General features: G+C 36.1%; 1 protein-coding gene across 3 annotated transcripts in view; it reads right to left on the minus strand.

The window, feature by feature from the left end:
• Positions 1-22,540, minus strand: part of nbas (NBAS subunit of NRZ tethering complex) — a 197,748-nt gene that overhangs the window by 60,294 nt on the left and 114,914 nt on the right. For 2 of the 3 annotated variants that reach the window (XM_048207018.1, XM_048207017.1), the window contains exons 42-48: positions 20,068-20,178; positions 13,297-13,550; positions 11,504-11,838; positions 8,883-9,092; positions 6,680-6,882; positions 2,629-2,718; positions 1,183-1,378 (exon numbers count right to left, since the gene is read on the minus strand). In XM_048207018.1, coding sequence (XP_048062975.1) covers positions 1,183-1,378; positions 2,629-2,718; positions 6,680-6,882; positions 8,883-9,092; positions 11,504-11,838; positions 13,297-13,550; positions 20,068-20,178 — 1,399 coding nt within the window. The remainder of the gene's footprint in view (positions 1-1,182; positions 1,379-2,628; positions 2,719-6,679; positions 6,883-8,882; positions 9,093-11,503; positions 11,839-13,296; positions 13,551-20,067; positions 20,179-22,540) is intronic. The other variant, XM_048207020.1, reaches the window with a different exon arrangement.

Consider the following 22,540-nt stretch of genomic DNA (forward strand, 5'->3'; position numbering starts at 1 on the left):
CCATCCATCCATGCATGCATCCGTACATCTATCCATTTATGCAACTATTTGACCGACCGACCGACCGACCATCCATCCATCCATCCATCCATCCATCCAACCGTCCATCCATCCATCCGTCCGTCCGTCTATCCATCCATCCATCCATCCATCCATCCATCCATCCATCCATTTATGCACCTATTTGACCGACCGACGGACCGACCGACCAACCATCCATCCATCCATCCATCCATCCATCCATCCATCCATCCATCCATCCATCCATCCATCCAACCGTCCATCCGTCCGTCCATCCATCCATCCGGCCATCCATGCATCCATCCATGCATCCGGTCAACCATGCATCATTCCATCCATGGTCCATCCGTCCATCCGTCCATCCATCCATCCATGCATCTGTCCGTCCATCCGTCCATTGTTCCATCCATCCATCCATCCATCCATCCATCCATCCATCCATCCGTCCATCCATCCATCCATCCATCCATCCATCCATCCATCCATCCAGTGTTAAAATTTCTTTGATACACAAATAAAGCCTCATTTCTTCTTTTAAACACAAAGAAAATCTATTCTAATCATGTTAATCATTTTTAACTAAAATGTACAAACAAGCTCCCACTATTGTAGGCGCATCTGAGTTGCAATAAACATTATAATTCAATTATATTCAGCTATATTTATCTGATCTCTTTGACATTTGTAAACTAAACATTTTGTCAGGAAAATCAGAAGGTCATTTGCCTGAGAAAACATTGACACACTTGGACAGAAGCGTTTCATAGTTCTTCTTTATATTCAACTCTTGAATTTACTCAGCCGCTCTGGTACATACTGCCTGACATAAAACACCACATAAAATGGCAGAATGGCATGCTCGCATCACCAAAGCAACATGAGGTGAGGCCAAAGAGCATGGCTAAGCAGGCAATCGGTAATCCCTGGACCAAATACATCTCACTCCTTCCCACACACACTACTACATGCATGAGAATAGTCAAGCAATTCCTATAAGCACATGCTAACTCGCAAAGGGCTGCGCTGTAAAATGAGATTACATTCACAGTGCCTCACAGAGGAAATAAGCTAATACTGAGCCAGAGATGTGGGAACGTAATAATATTTATGTGTGAAGTTTAAATCGTGTTTTGTGCCAGTGGGTATATGCATATTTTTCACCTTTCTGTTTGGCCAGCAGGCTTTCAGAACGGCTTGGCTCCTGAAGAACACCAGGAGGTGGATGTCTTGATCGCTGAGGCTGAATGAATGTTCTAGGATCTGCAGGACCTCAATTCTTGGTCGGACAGGTTTAGCATCGTCCCCACAAAAAGGACGTAACCAAGCCAGCATGTCCTCTGATGTCACCATATTCCCACTAAAATAAATTAATGTAAAATAGTCTTAACACTACATAAAATTTGAAAAAAATCTGCATTTTGTTTTCTTTATGTACACATACAGTATATTACAGATCATGCATACACTACAATTCAAAGGTCTGGGATAAGTAAGACTGAAAGAAATGAATACTTTTATTTAGAAAGGATGCATTAAACTGATAGTAAATACATTTATGAAGTTACAAAAGATTGATATTTCAAATAAATTATGTTCTTTTGTACGTTCTATTCATTGAAGAATCATGGAAAAATATATATCATGGTTATCTTATGGTTGACCATCCATCCATGCATGCATCCGTACATCCATCCATTTATGCATCCATCCATCCATCCATCCATCCATCCATCCATCCATCCATCCATCCATCCATTTATGCATCCATCCATCCATCCATCCATCCATCCATCCATCCATCCATCCATCCAGTGTTAAAATCAGATGTGCTGATTAATATTTTCAAAATTTTTTAAAACAAAAATTGTATATATTTTTTACAATATTACTGTATTTACTGTATTTAATAAATGCAGCCTTGGTAAACATGAAACTTTTTTTTTTTTTTAAATCTTACTTTTGAATGGTAGTGTATATTCAAATGTCAATGTAACAGTGCATGTAAATATAATTAAATAAAATAATATTACAAACTGTTTTTAAATGCCAAGCCACAGTAATTACAAATTAAGTACATTTGATTATTTAGAAAGAAATAGTGCTCAAATATTACATCTTAAATACTTAAATCCTACATGCATCTTTTTCATTTCATAATGTTACTTTGTTTCACATTTTGTTAAAATGCAAAAAATTGGCTCAAAATATCTGACAGTAGGTGCCATATTTGAACGATAAAAAGTGATATATGTACAGGTGACTGAACATGCACATCAATATAATTCTGTTAATTAGCCAGTTAGGTTAATTAACTATTTTCATATGTCAAAATAATTGTTTACTGTGATCATCACTATTATTTGTAGTGCAATTATTTACAGAACATTGGTTTCTTGTATCATGCTATTACTGCATCTGCTTCATGACATGTCAAACAATCCATTTTAACTGCAGAAACATCCCTGTAACCCACAGCAACTATATCATAGTAGTGTCCTCATATGACTTTATACTTTAACTAGCATATCCTTTCCTCTGAGGTCAAATGGACAACATTGTGTTTCAATATTTAGTAAATGGGAACATTGCAACAAAAGATACACCTACCCGCTCTGCACATTAGTGTGCACTGCTGCAACAATTCCTTCCAGTACCTTCAAGGGGTCTGCATAATCTTTCAACACGTCCTTGTCACCACTGAAAACACACACACACACACACACACACACACACACACGCACACGCACACACACACACACACACACACAGCTTGAGTTTTGATTCAATGTCTTGAGGCTTTTAAGTGGCTCTATGGCTGCAGTGCAGACGTTGTGTGTTTGTGTGTGTGCACCGAAGGAAGGGATTTTCACACTGAGCAATCTTAACGCTCTTCTGCTGATGTTCTAGCTGCAGGGCTCCTCCCTTCTCTTCTGGCATTGTCTGTCTCACTCCATTAAAGGTGTTTGTGTTATGCTTTTATGCATGAGGCTGCACCACCTAATTATGTTTCTATTAATAATTGCTTTGTATTTTTATGCCAGCGTTCTCTTATTTCATTCCTACTGCTGCAGAAAACACTTTGTCAGTCTGGCGTTAAATAATCTGTAGCCCCCAGAGGCCATTCTTCAGAGGTGTCTTCTTCTCCATGATCTCAACAAAAGTGCTGTTTTGCAGTTTCCTTCAGTGCTGTTGTTGTATGTTATACCTTACCAACTCTCTTTGGCTAAGAGATATCACAAGTCAATGTAACATGAGTGATGCTTTAGTGGGGATGACAAATGTTGCTTCCAAAACATTCATGTTTCAACATCCTCTGTATAATATATATTATTTACTTCAGCTGTATTCCCACAACTGTTTCAAATCACACTCAGTGGATGTGCTGTATAAAACAATAAGTGATTTATTTTAATTAGCAGAGTGCTAGTTGGGACATATTTTTCTGCTTTGCCCTTGTAATCTCCACAGCAGCCTGTTTTATTGCTACAGCATCATTAAAATTTTCATGTAATGTTAAACGAAAAGGATTGCTCTAACATTCCTCTGGTACTGTGGTTATAATAAGTTTAAAGGGTTTATTTTTAATTCCAACACAAAAGTCCCTTTCAATCGTTTAAAATATTACATTCAGATTGTAATATTATTATAATAATCATACAAAGATTACAAAGATGTAAATGACTTTTCTATGACACTATTACTTAAAATATTACACATACAACTATACTACAGTTCAAAAGTTTGGGGTCAGAAAGATTTTTTTTTTTAAATTGTATTTTTTTATTAATTTAATACATCCTTTCTGTAAAGATAATTATAATCCATTATAAAATAAATACAGATCTTTTGAACTTTCTTTTCTATTATATCCTGACAAAATGTATCACAGTTTCCATAAATATATTATAACCCTTTTCAACATTGATAATAACGATAAACATTTTCTGAGCACCAAATCAGCATATTAGAATGAATTCTGAAGGACTATGTGACACTGAAGACTGGAGTAAATAGCTTGGCTATCACAGGAATAAATTACCTTTTAAAATATGTTTACATTTAAAACAGTAATATAATATTTTAAAAATATTTCATAATATTACTATTTTGACTGTATTTTTGATCAAATAAATGCAGCCTGATCATAAAATACTATTAAAAAAAAAAAAAAATCTTACCAACTCCAAACTTTTGAAGTGCTAGTCTTGAAACAGATTTAAACGTTAACAAATCAGATATCAACTGCAAGCCAAGATTTAGAAGAAGAATTTAAATATTTCAGCATCCCTTTAGTATTAAGAATTTTGCAAAGCAGCAAAATCTTAAAACCTTGCTTTAAACTTCACTGCACCACTGAACGCAACTACACAGTAAATACGCCGGTGCCCTTCAATGGAGGAACACTGTGATGCTAAAGGATTATTTATACATGAAACGTAACCGTAATCTTTTACTCCGCAGATATAAACATCAATCATGAGCAGCTTGGTAGACCACAGATTCCACCTCCTTTCAAAGAGAATTTCAATCTCGTTAAAAAGCAAGCCACAAGAACAGCAGAGAATACGGTTTGATGAAATAAACTTTCCAAAATAGTTTGACAATTCCCTGTGCCCAAATCATTCATTGTTAATGATTCATTTGCCCACCTCTACAAACCAGTAATTAGCAGCAGAAGACAGGAACACGCTTTAGTTTTAAGCAATTACCTAGAATATGAATCACTCCAGCAGAGAGAAGAGGGGGAGGCTGCATCTGAATAAAAGCAACTGTAATCAATCTTAATTTTTCTGACCAGCATTTTCTCTGATTCAAGGGACCTTCACTAATCCTGCTTGATTACAGATTGAGCTGAAATGTCTGATCAGCACAGGCTCACAAAGCAGAATGACTAATCAGGAGGTGCAGAATGACAATTCCCACAATTTGATGGTCTTTAAGATTCACAAAAAAAAAAAAAAAAAAAAAAAAACCTTTCAGTATTTAAATAAGTTTTTAAGTATTTGGCTTGTAAAGGCCTATTCACAGCACATGCAAAATGAAAATAAGAAACGAATCACTAATAAAAAAGTAGGGATGTGTTGATAATACAATTCAGTTTGATTCTGATGAGATCATTTTTTTCATTGCATATCTGACAACTGATAAATGGCAGATATTAAACTTTTACACTGTGTCCTAACCAGACGCAATGCGGTAAGATTCCAGCGACAAACAATTTGTCTGTCCTCACCAGATGCGAGGCGAATATGAGACGCGATAAAGTCAATCAAAAATCGCAGCCAATCAGAGAAGCATGTGGGCAGGCTCTCTCGGCAAGCTCCCCGGCACTCACAACGAAATGGATAAGTACATAATCAAATTCATGAATATTACACCATTTTAACATTATTAAAAATACTGAGTTACTGAAACAATCTTTGTCACTTGTCTGTTCACAATGAGATGACAGTTTGAACGTTCTTGTTTCCTTTCATTTATTTTGAAGATCTGAGGTGAAGTATCAATTGTTGCTCTCAGTGCGACTATAAAAGACACACAAAATGATATTCAAACTCACATTAGATGCTTTTAATATTAAATAAAGCACATAAAAAGTACATAAGATTGTCATTACCATACTTTGTGGTGTTGTTCCAGCCACGATGTCGCAGAAAAATAGAAACCGTTCCTAAAATAGAATTGTCGCATGTCGTTGTTGTGGCTAGTTAGGACAAAAACAAAAAAGACACCTTTTCCATGTTAATCAGCTAATCCACGTGTTGTGGCGTCACATCGCGTCTTGTTAGGACACAGTGTTAGACTATGATATCTAAAAAAACATAAATAAAATAAAAAATAGTTTTGAATGCTACAAGTGAAATCAGGCACCACAATATTATCATTTACAATATAAAAATGTATATTCATTTCAAAATGTGTAAAAAAAATACAAAAATACATGTTTTTAAAATATCAGTTATAAATCCCATTTTTAAAAATTCACTTTAAATGAGCTTTAGATGATGCAAAAGTAAAGTACAACATGTAAAAATGCATAAACACACACACTGTACAGAATCCTTTGAGAATTATTTTGCTGCATGTCTGCAAGATTCAATACTTGAACTTTCTTACCACCAAGCCAAATGGACTAAATCACAGTAACAGTCTTTCCAGATTTTTTGGGATCTTAAATGTTGGCTGTTTGGTCTGAAACAAACTAATAGGTCCACAATAACCTGGGCTTTAACAGGTTGTTGTGGAAAATCAGAGATTGGTTCAAAAATCCACACCGGCTCTACCCTGCTCTCTGAATTGCTAGTATTACAAAGGATAGTGTTATTAAGAACCAGCCAGCAGAGAAGGTGGTGACCTCCTAAAAGCAGGAGATGAAAGGTAAGAAAAAGAGAGAATGTGAGCTGTAAAGTAGAGAGATGAGAGGCCAGGGCAGAGGCCAACGTTGTGTTTAACTCAATCAAGCAAAAACACATCCAGCCTGACACAGGTTAATAGAAGGATAGGCCATAAAGACAGAGATGGAGAGAAGGAGAAAGAGAGACAGAGAAAGCATTACGAGAAACAAGCGAGGGTATAAAACAGACAGGGAGAAAATGAGGGTGATATTAAGAAAACGACATTGGTGGAGAGAAATAGGCAGAACTGCAGATCGCTGTACCTGAGAGCAGTTATGATCAGCTCCACTGCGTCCTGGACTATGCTCTTCGGTGACAGGTCACTTGTTCCCACGGCGACTGCGAGCAGCTGCTCGATTATTTCGAGGAGCTGTCCGTCCAATGCCATTGTGACGGCCAGTTCCCGAACCTTAGATTGCTCTGACCTAGACAGGTCATAAATGCGACTGTACTTTCGCAAGCTCTCCTAAAACAAGACAAGAATACACAGACATAAACACTCATGCTCAGGTGACATTAGCCTCATGAGGAACAAGTTTGTCAAACACATATGCTTCATGCTGCAAAACCTGAGGAGCTTCCTAATGAGGGAGCATTTTAAGGTGTCATAAGAATGTTTCTGGCGCAAAGGCTGTTTCAGCCTAAACATAATTATGCCTCCCAGCATACACTTACAATTTGGGGTCAGTACATTTATTTTTATTTTTTTTTAAAGAAATTATCTTTAATTTAATAGCACAGCACATATTTAGAGATGCTTCAGTAGAGCTTAATGCGAAGGATTTTTTTTTCTACAGGCCTGGTTGGGTCAGTAGTTCAAATGTTTAGATACCAGTGAAATCTCACAATTCTCTATTACAATATTGATAATACAGCAAAAACTCCTAGCCTAACTGATGTAAATGTAAATTTAAAACATTATTAAAGACAAGTAAACAGTCAGTATTAATCAAACAAATAATCACATTACAAATAGCACAGATACAAATAAATACAATAGAATAAATACAATAAATACAGTGGAACAAAGATACTAACAATAATTTCCAGGTACAGAATTTGAATAAAGTAATCAAATAACTATGTAAAATAACACTGCATAGTCTTCACTGTATAAATTAAATATAGATACATAGTTATTCAGTCAACAGCAGTGAGTGATTTCTTTGTTGTTTGATTAACATTAAAAACATGTTTATTAAGCTGCTGTCCCTTTAAGACCGAATGCACGGATCCAATATACTGATACACATGTGTTTTATTTCTTAACTGTTTACATTCACTTAAAACGTAACCAACTATGTTCATTAGGATACTCGCAAAGACTAATTTTGTGTGAATTCGCCAGTTCAAGAGAAAAAAGATGTGAAAGAAAATTCAATGCAGTATTCAATCACTGTCTGAGACGCAGATTTCTGGATGCATGTTTCAGATGTTTGCGCACAGTAAACTTCTTGTGCGTAAAACTTCCTTTAATAATGCAGGGGACCACTCATTACACATAAATCATATAACAGTTCAAGTTTTACTTACATTTATGATTTAGCTTAAATCCCAAATGATGCATGTCCAGGGCTACAACTTAAGTAGTTGGAGTGACTTAAATTTTTTGAGTAATCAACTTAAAAAATTGTTTATGCCATAAAGTTCCTCTAACTCAAAGTAGTTTGTTAGTTGAACATAATTTTATTTAAAGTTAAAACTCAAAAATGTATGCAATGTTATTAAAAGCGGTATTTTTTGTTGAGCTAACATGTTATTTTTTTGGAGTGCAGATCTTATTGCAAATGGTTCATCAATGCATATTTTAATAATAAAACAATGTCATCAAAATATAGTCTTCCAGTGGAGCGACAGGCTTCTCTCTGGTGATGTAATTGATGAACAGAACTTTTCTTTTTCAATAATCTGTTACACTCAAATGTATGTCAAAATAAGGAAGACAAAATCTGTCTATACTTATGTTTCATTGTGAATTTAAGTTCGTAACTCTCCTACACTGGCATATCGCAGGCAGCAAGGCATCTCGAACAGAGAATTAAACTGCAGTTTCCAAGATTGCGCAAATCCCTAGGGGAGCATGTTGTGTGACATGGTGAAGGTGTGCTGGTAATGAGATACGGCAGTATCTGCTCGATAAGTGTGCTGTAAAAATGAATCCATATTTTTCCATATACAAATGGCTCGATGTGTGCATTAAAGAAACCACAGGCTGACATGGACTGCCTGCTACTATCCTGCAGACAGGACATCAGCTACAAACCTGCCAATCAATCACAGCCACTGTTCACAGGTCAGGAAAGTGAGAAATTGTGAAGGAGGAGGACAGGAAGACAGAATGAGAGAGAAAAAGAACAAGTAGCTTAGGTACTTGCATAATATTTTACAGTTAGCATCTGTCTTGGATGATAAATTGACAAGAGTACAGTAAATTTTCATGAAAGTTGTGTGTGTTTTGAGAATTACCTCTTGACTTGTCTTGAGTGACAGAGTGAAGGAGTGGCTCAGAGTCTCTAGATGAGCGAGAGACTGCTGCAGATGAGCGAGGGCGGAGTCAAAGTTGGAGGCGGAGTTTTCACTTCTGTCATCGTTACCCTTTTTCTTACTCTTGTCACTAATGCCTTTTAGAGCCTTCTGTGCACGCTTAGTGATCTCCAGCCTGGCCTCGACAGAGAGCTAAACACATACAGAAATCACACACAAAAGAAAGACATGAATAAATATGTTAAATTTTGAAGGTGAAGCATTGTTGTTTTTCTATATCAACCAAATATGATGATTCCCTTGCAAGGAACCACTTCATAAAATATAAAGGCTTTATAGCTACATGTACATTAGGATAAATGAAAATTATATTAATATACAATGTATAAACTATCATTCAAAATGTTGGGGTTAATATGTTTTTTTTTGTTTGTTTTTAAATTAAGTCGTAAAGGCTGCGTTAATTTGATGGAAAAGACAATAAAACAGTAATACTGTAATATTATTACAATTTAAAATAACTTTTTTATTTAAATATATTTTAAAATTCATTTATACATTTATTCCTGTGATGTCAAAGCTGAATTTATAGCATCATTACACCAGACTTCAGTGTCACATGATCCTTCAGAATTATTTGAACATGCTGATTTGGGTGCTCAAGAAACATTTCTAATTATTATTAGCATTCAAAATAGTTGTGCTGCTTAACATTTTTGTGGAAACTGAAATAATTTTTTTTCAGGATACTTTATTGAACTTATGCTGAACAAAAGTATTATTTTTTCCAAAAAAAAAAAAAAAAAAAAAAAAAAAAAAACACAAGACAACATGTTTCCAAAATGCAACTTTATGATACTGTTATTAAATCCAAAAGAAATTAATATTTGACAGCATATATATTTTTTCTTAACATTATTAATGTTACATATATAAACCTGGAGAGAAACATTTTCAATTAAATTCAAATGTATTTTATTCACCACTTTTAACAATATAGTTGAAATTATATATCTATTTACATAATAGATTGTATTTGCAGTATACTAGTTTTCCACCAAGTCTTTACAAAGTCCACTAATAATATCCCTGAAGATCACATGTAAAAGCAGTTTTCCTATTAGTTTCATTAAAAAAAAAAATCCCCATAAGAATAGAGAACGAAATTAAATTCTATCAGTAGTTACCCACAGGTAAACCCAAAGAGTGGAAGTTACCCAAAATTGGCTCACATCCTGAAATGGTGAAATGTGCTCAAGCCTTTCTGCTTGAACTAATGTTCAGTCAGAAATGGGCCATTATTCTGCTTCACATCTACTATTATAATCCACAATAGTAATGATGTCGCATAATTCGGTCCCGATGAGAACACTCCACATGCCTGGATTCATCTTATACTGTTTACCTCCAACACTTCCCTCCCACGCTCGCCTGCTTTCACTTACGCACACGTATGTTAACTGTATTTACTCACGGTTTGCAAATAATCTACATCTGAGTCATGGCAGATGTCACTGGCTGCTTCTCCCTGTGGTATTCTTGAGTACCAAATCAATGCCACTCTTACCTTAATGGTGGGAGTGGGTGTGTGTTTATGGGAATGAGTGTTTGTAACTTGCTTTCAACAAACTCTAATCATTGCAACATTATATCAACCTAACAATCATTACAATAACCTCATTTAAACACCCCAGGGGCCAACAAGCATTAGCGATTAGCCTTTTGATTACAGAGGCTCATTTAGGATGTTTGCCACAGGGCCGCGTGTGTATGTGACGTTTTTGTATACACTTGTGTGTGTTCGACTTGCAGGCAGAATAAATAGAAAATGAAGCCATCTGTGAGAGAAAGGAAGAGATGAGAGGTGCTAAAACATCACACAGCACTTAGTGTACATGAACATGTCCAGAGAATCAGTGAACACACCACAGAGTTATGGCATAATCATGTCCATGTGTTGATTTTAATGATTCATTTTAATTGGACAGCAGGCTTTAAACATCAGTCTGACCACTGTGTTTCACTGGGAATCTATGAGAGCATTTGCACTGGACAAAGCATCTGATTTGATCTTCTCTGTGGACAGCAGGGCTTTTGTTCATGTACAGTAAAGTATTTTGTCCCATCCAAAATCCAGGCTTCTCTATATGATCATGGGGACTGGGAATCAATTCATTTTTCAACTAAATAACTTTAAACAGAGCCTTAACTTTTTACTCCCTAAAAAAGTAACTGATTACATTACTTTTATGGAAAGTAACATTACTTTTGCATTACTTTTTCCTCACCTGGGCTGGGTTTGCTCGCTTTGTTTTTAATAACAACAAAAAAGTTCTATTTTTGGCTAATATAAAGGCTGATCACAAATGTAATGTTTATGTCAAGTAATTTTGCTAATTAGTATGGTTGAATTGGATTATTGAAGGTCAGCAGCAAAGATATTGGTTAAAGGTGGGGTAAGCGATATTTCAAAAACACTGTTTGGAAATTAGTCGGACAGATTGCATTGTTTTATTGCAGTTTGAGCGGATTTTGAAAGTAGATGATTGCAAACTTTGAAATTAAAACCCTCAAGACCCACCCATTTTCTGCATTAGACTCACCTTATTGGCTGCTTCAGGGGAAAAGGTGATGGCATCCAAGAAGTTAACACAATCTACAGGCAGCAGTCGGTCAAAGTATTTGGCACAGGTGTCATAGGCATGAAGGAAGTCGTGATCGCTCTGGGGGGCTTTTTTCAGCACATGCTGATCCCCTTCCCAGAACAGTTTATGAAGCCAGGTGGCGTGTACAGCGCTAGAGGTAAGCGATTCACCTCCCTTCTGTGGGATTCGAGGGGCCAGTTTGGAGATTGACAGGACGTTCTGGCTGGTCAGTATCGGCTCCAGAGCTTTCAAAGGATCTGAATCCTCGTCTGTCAGCTTCTTATAGTCCAGACCTAAGGAGCAAAACATTATGATTCCAGCATCATACAGAATACACACAATGAATTTCTGTATAGGCACTTCATTTAAAGTCTTAACTACAAAAAAAAGAAAAAGAAAAAAAAAATTGTTATACTACTTGTCCCACACTACAGGGATAAGTTGTCACAATGGAATCCACTATTAACACAGAATGTTGAATTGGAAAATACTATCTCAATCTCTATTAATCTGAAATATGGGACATTTATTGCGGTTTCAAGCTTCGACATGGTTTCAATTTGTGTCAATCAATGTGAATAGTTGTAGACTTGGCATGCCTCCAGGATATATCAAGTCAGACAGACAACGTTACACTGACACACAAAGCCTCATCAGGGCATTAAATATTGAAACACCTGCCTCTGAGAATGGGCCCATCTCACGACAGGGGCTAGGAGGGCATTCAACACACATATACACTCTAACAGACAGATGTGGAAAAGAAGGTGCCATCTCTGTCCCCTGGGTTCTGGCAGATGCTAAGAACAGCCTTTACAGGACGGTGTCTGGGAGCATGAATGCGACAGAGTGTGTTTTCGGTGCCTACTAAGTGTGAAGGTATCAGCTGAGACAGGAGAGAGTATAGTGCAAAAACTCTGACAAACTCCCTCCTGACCTCTCAAAACACTCACTCCAAGACTACCAAGTTGAAAAATTAATCATTAATCATAAGTTCTAGCTCCTTTCAGTAGAGCGAATCAAAGTCTTAAACTATTTTTATTCGATTTTCTATTCTCCTGGGAGCACAAACATAACACAAAAATATGAACTTATTGGTTATCGGCATCTGTATCGGAATCGGCCGTGAGAAGGATTTAATTATTGGTTATCGGTTAAAATTTTTCATATCGTGCATCCCTACATAAGTACACAACTTATATACAGTCATGAGTGAATGATGTTTATTACGTTTGCATTTTCGTATGCAATACTGGGGGTAGAGAGAGAGAGAGAGAGAGAGAGAGAGATGTAGCTAATAAACTCATTCAAACCTCACTCCATGTTTTGTATGCTTTATAATAATCTCTCTTATCAGAAAAGAACAAAAATGTATTGTATGCGGGCTAATTAACATTCCTCTTTTACTTTCATTGGCACCCTCATTGCTCAGCGACCCATTTCCTGTCGTCTCAGCTGGAGAGAGATGTGTCATTACATGGGAAATTTCTGGTTATGGTGATGATTGACATGCTTGCAAGCAGGAGCTGATTTACCGCTTCATTTGTGTTACCAGGTCGGCTATGTATCGATCGAATCCTCTTTTCTTCAAAATGATTTTACAGTCATTTCAACACTTGCTCCAACCAGCTTTTTTGTTCACACTATACAAAAAAACTGATTTGGTTTTCAAACCTGATCTTTAAGATTGACTACCATTTTGGATGTGATGAATTCTGATCCATTTTGTTCAGACTTTGGCTGTTACTCACCAACGGCGACGGCTTTGAGTTTTTTCAGCAGTTTGATGTGCGTGTCGGGCTTCATAGCAGATTGAGGGAAGTAGTTAGCACAGCTGCAGTTCTCCAGAAGAGTGAAGTAAAAGAGGATTCGGAGCTGGTCGATTCCGGCTATACTGGGATACACATATTTAGTCATGTGTGTGTAGAATGACTCAGGGTCGCTCTTTAGAGTCTCGAAAAGGCCCAGAGCCTCCATCCGGCCCTCTATGTCTTTGGTGGAGAGGCTAAGGAAACAAAGAAATGAGAGATGGATTGAGATGGAAGGCTGGAAGGTGAAAGAAACAAGACAATGAGCAGTTGTAACCAAGGTCTGTTGAAGCATTGATCACTCAACCTTTGCAAATTGCTTGTAGTGGATCAATTAAAGCAATGCACAGCCATTTTCCCCCCCAATTGCACCCCCGAACCAAATGAAGTACATTAAGGTCGAGTTAATATGCTGCGACGGCCCACTTGAGCAAGAGAATTGATTTTGTTTAATTTAAAAGAACTTCTTCAAAGTCCATTAAACTTTATTCACTGTGGTTTGACCACTTCCAGGACCAAAAAAAAATAAATTTTTAAGCAGTGAATTATAGCCTATGGTGAGCAGTAACTGACCCACCATAAATCTGATGTCAGGTTTGGATTCTATGGGTGTCATGTTTTATGTTAGCGCTGCCCTGATTTCCATAATTTATCTCCACGGTGACTTCATAAGCAGGCGTGTGGACTGGCCCTCCACCTCGCTCTAATTGAATGGCTTTTCAGTAAAGATAAACAGCTTTACTGCACCAGAGAAATATCCCATAGCAATTCTGATGCATGGAAATGTTTTATAGAGTTGGGTTATCAATAAATTACTATGTGAACCTTCAATGACTGCCAAGTCCATTTATCCAGCAGGTCTGCTGATGCTGTACGTGAGGGTGGATGTGTGAGAAGAAAATGGAGAAAGAGTCATACACAGAAAGAGAGAGAAAAGACATAAAAAGCATGCTGACTCGCAAACAGGACAGGGAATAAAAGATGAAGTTAGATAAGAGGGTTGCACAGACCTCCACAGGGCAGAAAAAGGCCACTTTAAATGTTGTGAAAAGTCTTTACCTCTGAATTTCGGAGTTTGCACATTTTTTAATATTGTTATTGGCTGTTTTTGATTGTTTTGGACAATGTAAGACAATGATCTGAAACATAAGCAAGTTTATAACAAAATGGTTGAAAAACAAGAAAATTAAATAAAAGTGTTCACATCAAATTCACAAAAATGCTGTTAGAGGACCTGAAATGTGCTATAATGCTCCAAAGTCTAGAAATGTGACAAATGCTTGTGTGACAGGTTAAGTTTCTTTAATATTTTCTTTTTGTTTAATGGTGTATATCTCAACTCGGGAGACACGCCCACTGCCATGGAGTCACGTTCTGTTATAGAGCACACCTGTGCGGTGCAATCAGCGACGTGTGTTAGTGGCTTTATAAAAAGCATGTCTAAGTGTGGCGTTGTGATTCCTCTGTGTGCATGTTGTGGCGTATATTTCCTGTTGCTTTCCCCTGGTGAGTCGCCTGATTTATTGTCTTTTTCATAGTTGCAGATCATAGTCTAAATATGTGTTTGGTATCAGGGATGTGTGTACGTGAAGTGACGATCGAGCACAGGTAGCATAAAGTTGCAGTAGTCTGAGTAGTACAGTAGTCTCGCTTGGGAGGTAAGACACTTTTCTCGTGGGTTGTTTTTTTTTTTGGAAGGGGGAAGTCATTTGAGACGCTTTTACTATTTGTTGTTTTTGTTTTGTTTTTCAGGTGCGGCCTAAGAGCGATAGCTGCTGTTTGATACACCTGTTTTTATATACCTGTTTGATATACACGTTTCATATGTTTCATTGACTGATTTCATATATCCGCTCCATATTGCTGTTTCACCGAGGATACGACTGGTTGTGGACGTCGCGGTTTTGCACCGCTGATTTCAACAGTGTTTTAAAGATTATTCTGCCCAATTTATCTGTACAACAAGTCTGAATAAGTGCTGAACGCTTTAGTCCTCCGTGCAAGTATATTAAACTAAACTGTTTTGTATTCTTCTCTAGTGAAGCAGCTTGGATTATTGTGAAATATTAATTGTGATTTATTATTATTGTATCCATTTTATTTTTCTTTCTTTATTTTGTTTGTATCAGTAATTTTTGCCATGTATTTATCTACATTATTTGAGGAGCTGTGATATTGAGGTTTAACAGAGGAGATATTTCTTTTTTTTTTGTGGTTTGATTTTTGTATTTGTTTTATCACTTACTTTGAGAATTATGCACTGATTGCTGTGGTTTGTCCTTTCTGTTAAAGTGGACATATACTAGTTTCATAGTAACTGTGGGTAAATGACTGGTAAACGGTTTAATAGATTTCTTTTTAAAAATATTGTAGAATTAATGATTTTTGTGGAATACATTTATACTAATTTTGTAAAGTCACGTCTCTGTCTTTGATTCCAGCCGAACCAGCAGGGTCCTTCATCTTATTGTATTTCCTTTTGGCTGAATTCTCTTTTTGGTGTATTTTATTTTTCCTGGGTAGAGAAATAACCTAGGTGGCGTAGTCAGGGTTTCTTTTCCTACTTTTAGCCAAAGGTTACACTTGGTTGCAGTTTTTGCTGCTAATAACTAGTTACTTACTTCATGGAATTTTTCATTGTGTTTTTTTTTTTTTTTCACTTTTATGCATTCATAGGGTCTCATTGAGGATGTAAATGACATTCAGTGTAAAAATATGCAAAAATACATGAGGAAAAAATTAAATCGGGGCAAATACTTGTTTTCACAGCACTGTAAATAAGTCAGTATTAAGTATTTTCTACATTTTGTGGACACTGTAATACATTTTTTTCAGGATTCTTTGATGAATATAAAGTTCAAAAGAACAGAGAATAGCATTTATTTAAAATAGAAATCTTTTGTTACGTTACACTACGTCGACTAAAAATACTTTCTTAAACTTACTGCCCCAAAACTTATGAACGGTACATTAACTATTATCAAACATAAAATTTTTTCTAGCATGAAAAAATAGCTGTTTTTCACAATGTTGGCCGATCCCAGTTCAGATCGTCTGGACTGGTCCAATGCTTATTCCAATAAAAATAACTGTACTATTTTTTTTTTTTTTTTTTTTTTTTAACGACCATAAGGGCACTTTTAGAACAGGTTCAAGCCCCTACGGTTTTTCTCTTTGCACGCCATTGAGCAAGACACAACCTACAGTAAAGTAACTTTCACAGGACACACACAGCTCTCAACATATGTGTGGGTGAACACGGTGCCTGCATGTGCTTATTGTGTTACAGCTAATCATATTCAGTGTTAATACAACAAAATGAGCGAGCTGCAGGCTGCATGTGGCCATTTGGACAGAGCCCAATACCTATCCATTGTCTACGGAGCGTAACCCCTATGGACCTTAACACATGTTTAATGGATATGACTATACAGGCTGGAGGCACAATGTCCAGGGGCCAAAAACAGATACAGAAAAAGCAATGCAGAGAGAAGAATGCAAGACAGGCTGGAAAACAAAAACAGGCCTGAACAAAGTGAGGAAAAGAGGAAGAAGATAGCAGAGACAAAACAGGTAAGACAGAAATTACAGGAAGGAAAGGCGGCAGGGAGAGATAAAGAGAGGGAAAGAGGAGCCTCTGACTGCAGTCTGCTTATTAACACAGAATAACTGCTTTTAACAGGATCAATACTTCACTAAACACAGCAGCCATTAATCCTGTCTCCTGCTGCAATTACAAAGCCAAGAACGGATAAAGTGTGTGTGTGTGAGAGAGAGACACAGAGGCTGAATTCAAACTGAATTCTTCACTCAAGGGCAGACTGAGGCACTATCACTGACCCTCTTCAATCTACATTATTAGTTACAGTCAGGGCCTAAAACTAACTTTTTGCCACAACTGCCAATGGCTGGTGACTTTACTGGCCATGAAACTGTTTTTGACACCAAACTTTTACGTATCAGTGAAAATTCACAATTATCTATTCCAATTTTGATACCACAGCTAAAACAACTAATATCAATTTAAAACATTATTAAAGACAAGTAAACAGCCAGCAATAAATAAGACAGATAATCAAACTAAAAGCAATAGCACAAATAAACAACAGAACAAAGATGCAAATGAAATAAACAGTGCTTTTCAGATTTTTCATTTTAGATCTGACTGTACAGATTAGGTAGACTGGGTAACACTGCATAGTCTTCATTGCATGAATGAAATATAGATGTATCCTTATTAAAGCTACAAAATTATTTAGTCAAGAGCAGTGAGTGATTATTCTTTGTCCTTTGTTGTTTGATTAATATTAAAAACACAGACAGCAGCAGGAATGTTAGGCTGCTGTCACTTTAAGAAATAATTCATGGATCATATACTGATACTGTACACATGCGTTTTATTTCTCGACTGTTTACTTTCACTTAACGCATAACTTACTGTGTTTACTAGGTTACTTGCTATTTTTGATGGAGGAGGAAAAAAATATACAAACTAGCTGTTGCAAAATCAATATTGCACTGCAACCATGCTGTTGGTCTGAATATTACCACCTGATTATATGTCCCAGTTTCACTTTTGGTAAATCAAAATTAAACATGCCCAACACTACATAAACACTACATACATCTTTGGTTGAAAATTAATGCAAACTACAGCTTAATGAATGACCTGAAAAAGAAAGCAAAAAAGGACATTTGAGGCGAACAAAATGTCAGTCCAATTTGAAATAGCACTTAAAATCTGGCTCCAAATGCATTCAGGTATAGAAGCTAATGCATTATATGGCAGTGCAATGTGGGGTCTACTACTGAATCATGAATTTGAAAATTGGAATAAAAACCCATTTGAAGCCATTCATGTAGAGTTTTGAAAGAGTATCCTCAGGGTACATAGTGCACCTAACAAAGCATGCTGGGCAGAATAAAGCCAAAACCCTACAGTATATTATATTATTATATCTGCATGGAAACATCTAAAAATAAGTGACCTTACAGTACCTACCCTTTTCAGTCCCTTATAAACCAGGAAATGAACTCTGAAAAGAACCCATTAATTCAGCTGGTCTAAAAACATGACTAATGTGACTGATATGACTAACAAGAATCAGGGCAAACCAAATGATCATCAATACGCAAACAGAAAGTCTTGTTGGACTAAAACAATACAAAGGAAACGGCAATGTTATTTGGCCCTAAATGGAATATACGACACAATACCTGAGAAAAACATTACTTGGTGCAAGCTGGCAATAAAGAAAAATGGATAGACTATAGACAGACCAGCTGTCCAGAAAGAGCAAGAAAATTTTGTACTGACCATCTGTCATATGTAGGATTAAGGAGGAAAAAAAAAAAAAAGTCTATTCCATATTTGAAACAATTTGTCCTGATTTCAGAAAGTTGGAGTATAGAATGGAATGAAACTGAAAATAAATAGAATAGAGCCAAAGTCTACAATCATGCCAGAATGAGCAATCATTTTTTATGCAGCCCAATTAAAATGCGCTTCAAAACTCACTTTTTACACTATAGTGTAACTATTTCAAAAAGACTATGTATCAATAAATCTGCCCAAAAATTCACATGCTTCATATGCCAAATTACCATTTGTAATAAAATAAGTCTACACTTTTACATAACTCTGTTCTGCCTTGTGACATAATAAACAAAAGAAACCACCAGGAAAAAAAACAAACAAAGAACTGGCCCTTTTCAATGCCTTTGAAAATGCATTATATAACCACATCATATGCAAATCATATAAACTGAGTAAATAGCATAAATGTTGCAAAATTTGTGTTTACAAGTCCTCATCAGTCAGAAAAGCCCGTTTGCTGACAAATTAGCAAACAGAAACAGCAATACAATAAAACTTTTGAGTAATTGCCAAAGTTGCGCAAACTCCCTCTGGTGCCATTCTCCTTTGATAACATCTTTGATGGGGGGTATTTATTTATTTATTTATTTATTTTAGAGCGAGATTTCATGTTCTACACAGAGGTACAAAAAACAAACAACAGAAGCCTTGAGTATGGTAATGAGCATGGAATGGCTCTCACAAGGGAAAACATGGAAAAAAGGAAAGGAAAAAAAAAAAAAAAATCACATTCACAGCAAATCAGTTTCACCCAAGTAATCTGTACTAAATAAGCAAAGTCAAATGAGTGCCTGTTTATGTAGAGGGAGGGAGAGAGAGAGATATTCAGGGTGATTAAACCCGGTGAGAGATGGAGAGGGAGTTGATTAGACCAGGCTTTGAACAATGATTCAGCGACAAATTTACCATGCAGCGAACTCAGGAGGGGTGGTGCATTGTTTGTGTGTGGATTTTCAAAGCCCAATAAAAAACGATTGCAAAACTATTTAAAAAACAAAGAGCTTCTTGCCTTTCCTACTAAACTGTAAGTCTGGCAAATCACACTGACCGATCGACTGGAAGCCAGTCTCTGAGATCGATCCGTGCAATCTTCTGCTTGCGCCTCTAGAGCACAGGGGTCGCAGGGTTTTGACCCTCACGTCGAGGAAATAAAAACTGTTACTTGTGGAAGCCCCAGACATTGCTTCTAACTGAGGTTTTGCAGGCTCATTCCTCCAGAAACAGCATTGTGTGTGCAGTAAATCTTTTTTCAATGTGAGCATTGCTAATATCTGCTGTGTGTGTGTGTGTGTGTGTGTGTGTGTGTGTGTGTGTGTGTGTGTGTGTGTGTGTCTTACCCGCTATCAGTGAACAGAAACTCAAGGTGTGTCATGTGTACTTCCCAGAGAGGAATGCTGTATCGATGAGCCAAAGAACGAGAGATCCCATACACGCTCTCATCCAATGTCCTAGATAGAATGATAGATAGACAGAACAACAGATAGAACAAACGATAGAACGAATGAACAACAGATAGAAAGAACAATAGAACAAACGACAGAATGAACAATAGATAGTTTGAATGATAGAAAGAACGAACCAACGATAGAATGAGAGATGGAACGAACGATAGAACGATAGAACGAATGAACGAGCGATAAATAAAACAAACGATAGAATGAACGATAGATAGATAGATAGAATGATAGAATGAACAAATGATAGATAGATAGATAGATAGATAGATAGATAGATAGATAGATAGATAGATAGATAGATAGATAGAAAAATTTATAAAACAATAGAACGAACGAACGATAGAGCGTACGGTAGAATAAACGAACAATAAATGAATAGATAGAATGATAGATAGAACGATAGATAGAACGATAGAATAGAACGAACGATAGAACAATAGAACGATAGATAGATAGAATGATAGAACGATTTATAAAACGATAAAATGAATGATAGAACGAACGAACGATAGAACAAATGAACGATAAATATATAGAACGATAGATAGATAGAACGATAGATAGAACGATAGATAGATAGAACGATAGATAGATAGAACAATTTATAAAACAACAGAATGAACAAATGAACGATAGAACAAACGAACGTTAAATAGATAGAATGATAGATAGAACAATAGATAGACAGAATGACAGATAGATAGAACAACAGAACAATAGAACGAACGATAGATAGAACAACAGAATGAACGATAGAGCAATAGAACGATAGATAAAACGAATGATAGAACAATAGAACGATAGATAGATAGATAGAACGATAGATAGAACGATAGATAGAACGATAGATAGATAGAACAATTTATAAAACAATAGAATGAACAAATGAACGATAGAACAAACGAACGTTAAATAGATAGAATGATAGATAGAACAATAGATAGACAGAATGACAGATAGATAGAACAACAGAACAATAGAACGAACGATAGATAGAACAACAGAATGAACGATAGAGCAATAGAACGATAGATAAAACGAATGATAGAACAATAGAACGATAGATAGATAGAATGACAGATAGATAGAACGATAGATAGAACGATAGATAGATAGAACGATAGATAGATAGAACAATTTATAAAACAATAGAAAGAACAAATGAACGATAGAACAAACGAACGTTAAATAGATAGAATGATAGATAGAACAATAGATAGACAGAATGACAGATAGATAGAACAACAGAACAATAGAACGAACGATAGATAGAACAACAGAATGAACGATAGAGCAATAGAACGATAGATAGAACGAATGATAGAACAATAGAACGATAGAATGATAGAACGATTTATAAAACGATAAAATGAATGATAGAACGAACGAACGATAGAACAAATGAATGATAAATAGATAGAATGATAGATAGAACAATAGATAGACAGAATGACAGATAGATAGAACAACAGAACAATAGAACGAACGATAGATAGAACAACAGAATGAACGATAGAGCAATAGAACGATAGATAGAACGAATGATAGAACAATAGAACGATAGAATGATAGAACGATTTATAAAACGATAAAATGAATGATAGAACGAACGAACGATAGAACAAATGAATGATAAATAGATAGAATGATAGATAGAACGATAGATAGAACAATTTATAAAACAATAGAATGAACAAATGAACGACAGAACAAACAAACGTTAAATAGATAGAATGATAGATAGAACAATAGATAGACAGAATGACAGAACAATAGAACGAACGATAGATAGAACAGAATGAACGATAGAACGATAGATAGATAGATAGATAGATAGATAGATAGATAGATAGATAGATAGATAGATAGATAGATAGATAGAACAAAAGACAGACAGACAGACAGCGGGTAAATAAAAAGCAAAAAGTACAAGTTAAAGAAACAAAAAGGAAAAATGAAAAGAGAATTACATTTAATGAAACATCTTTTAAAGCATTCAAGCTTCAGTTTTTAATTAGGTAAATTCAGTGTCTCAATCTTTCAAATCTTGGCCAAAATGGCAGTCCATCAAAGGCAAAGCATAACATATCCGTAAAAATCCAGATCCGTCTTATTCTAAAAGAATGATTTGATCCCTTTTCTGGCTGCTCTTGCAATTCAGATCTGCCCTGAGCTGCTGGAACTTCATTTTGCAGCCCCTACAATAAGTATTGGATGTCTTTGTGCCAAAACTTGCTAGACCTTAGTCACCCCAGACCTGTGATACTAGTCCTTATAAAACTGTGTATCAAGCTCCTTAAAGCCAGAGCTCTGGTTTGGATCAAAAGATCAATCCTACAACATGAGTTTCTCT

The sequence above is a fragment of the Megalobrama amblycephala genome, linkage group LG11, assembly GCF_018812025.1.
Source record: "Megalobrama amblycephala isolate DHTTF-2021 linkage group LG11, ASM1881202v1, whole genome shotgun sequence".
Lineage (NCBI taxonomy): Eukaryota > Metazoa > Chordata > Actinopteri > Cypriniformes > Xenocyprididae > Megalobrama > Megalobrama amblycephala.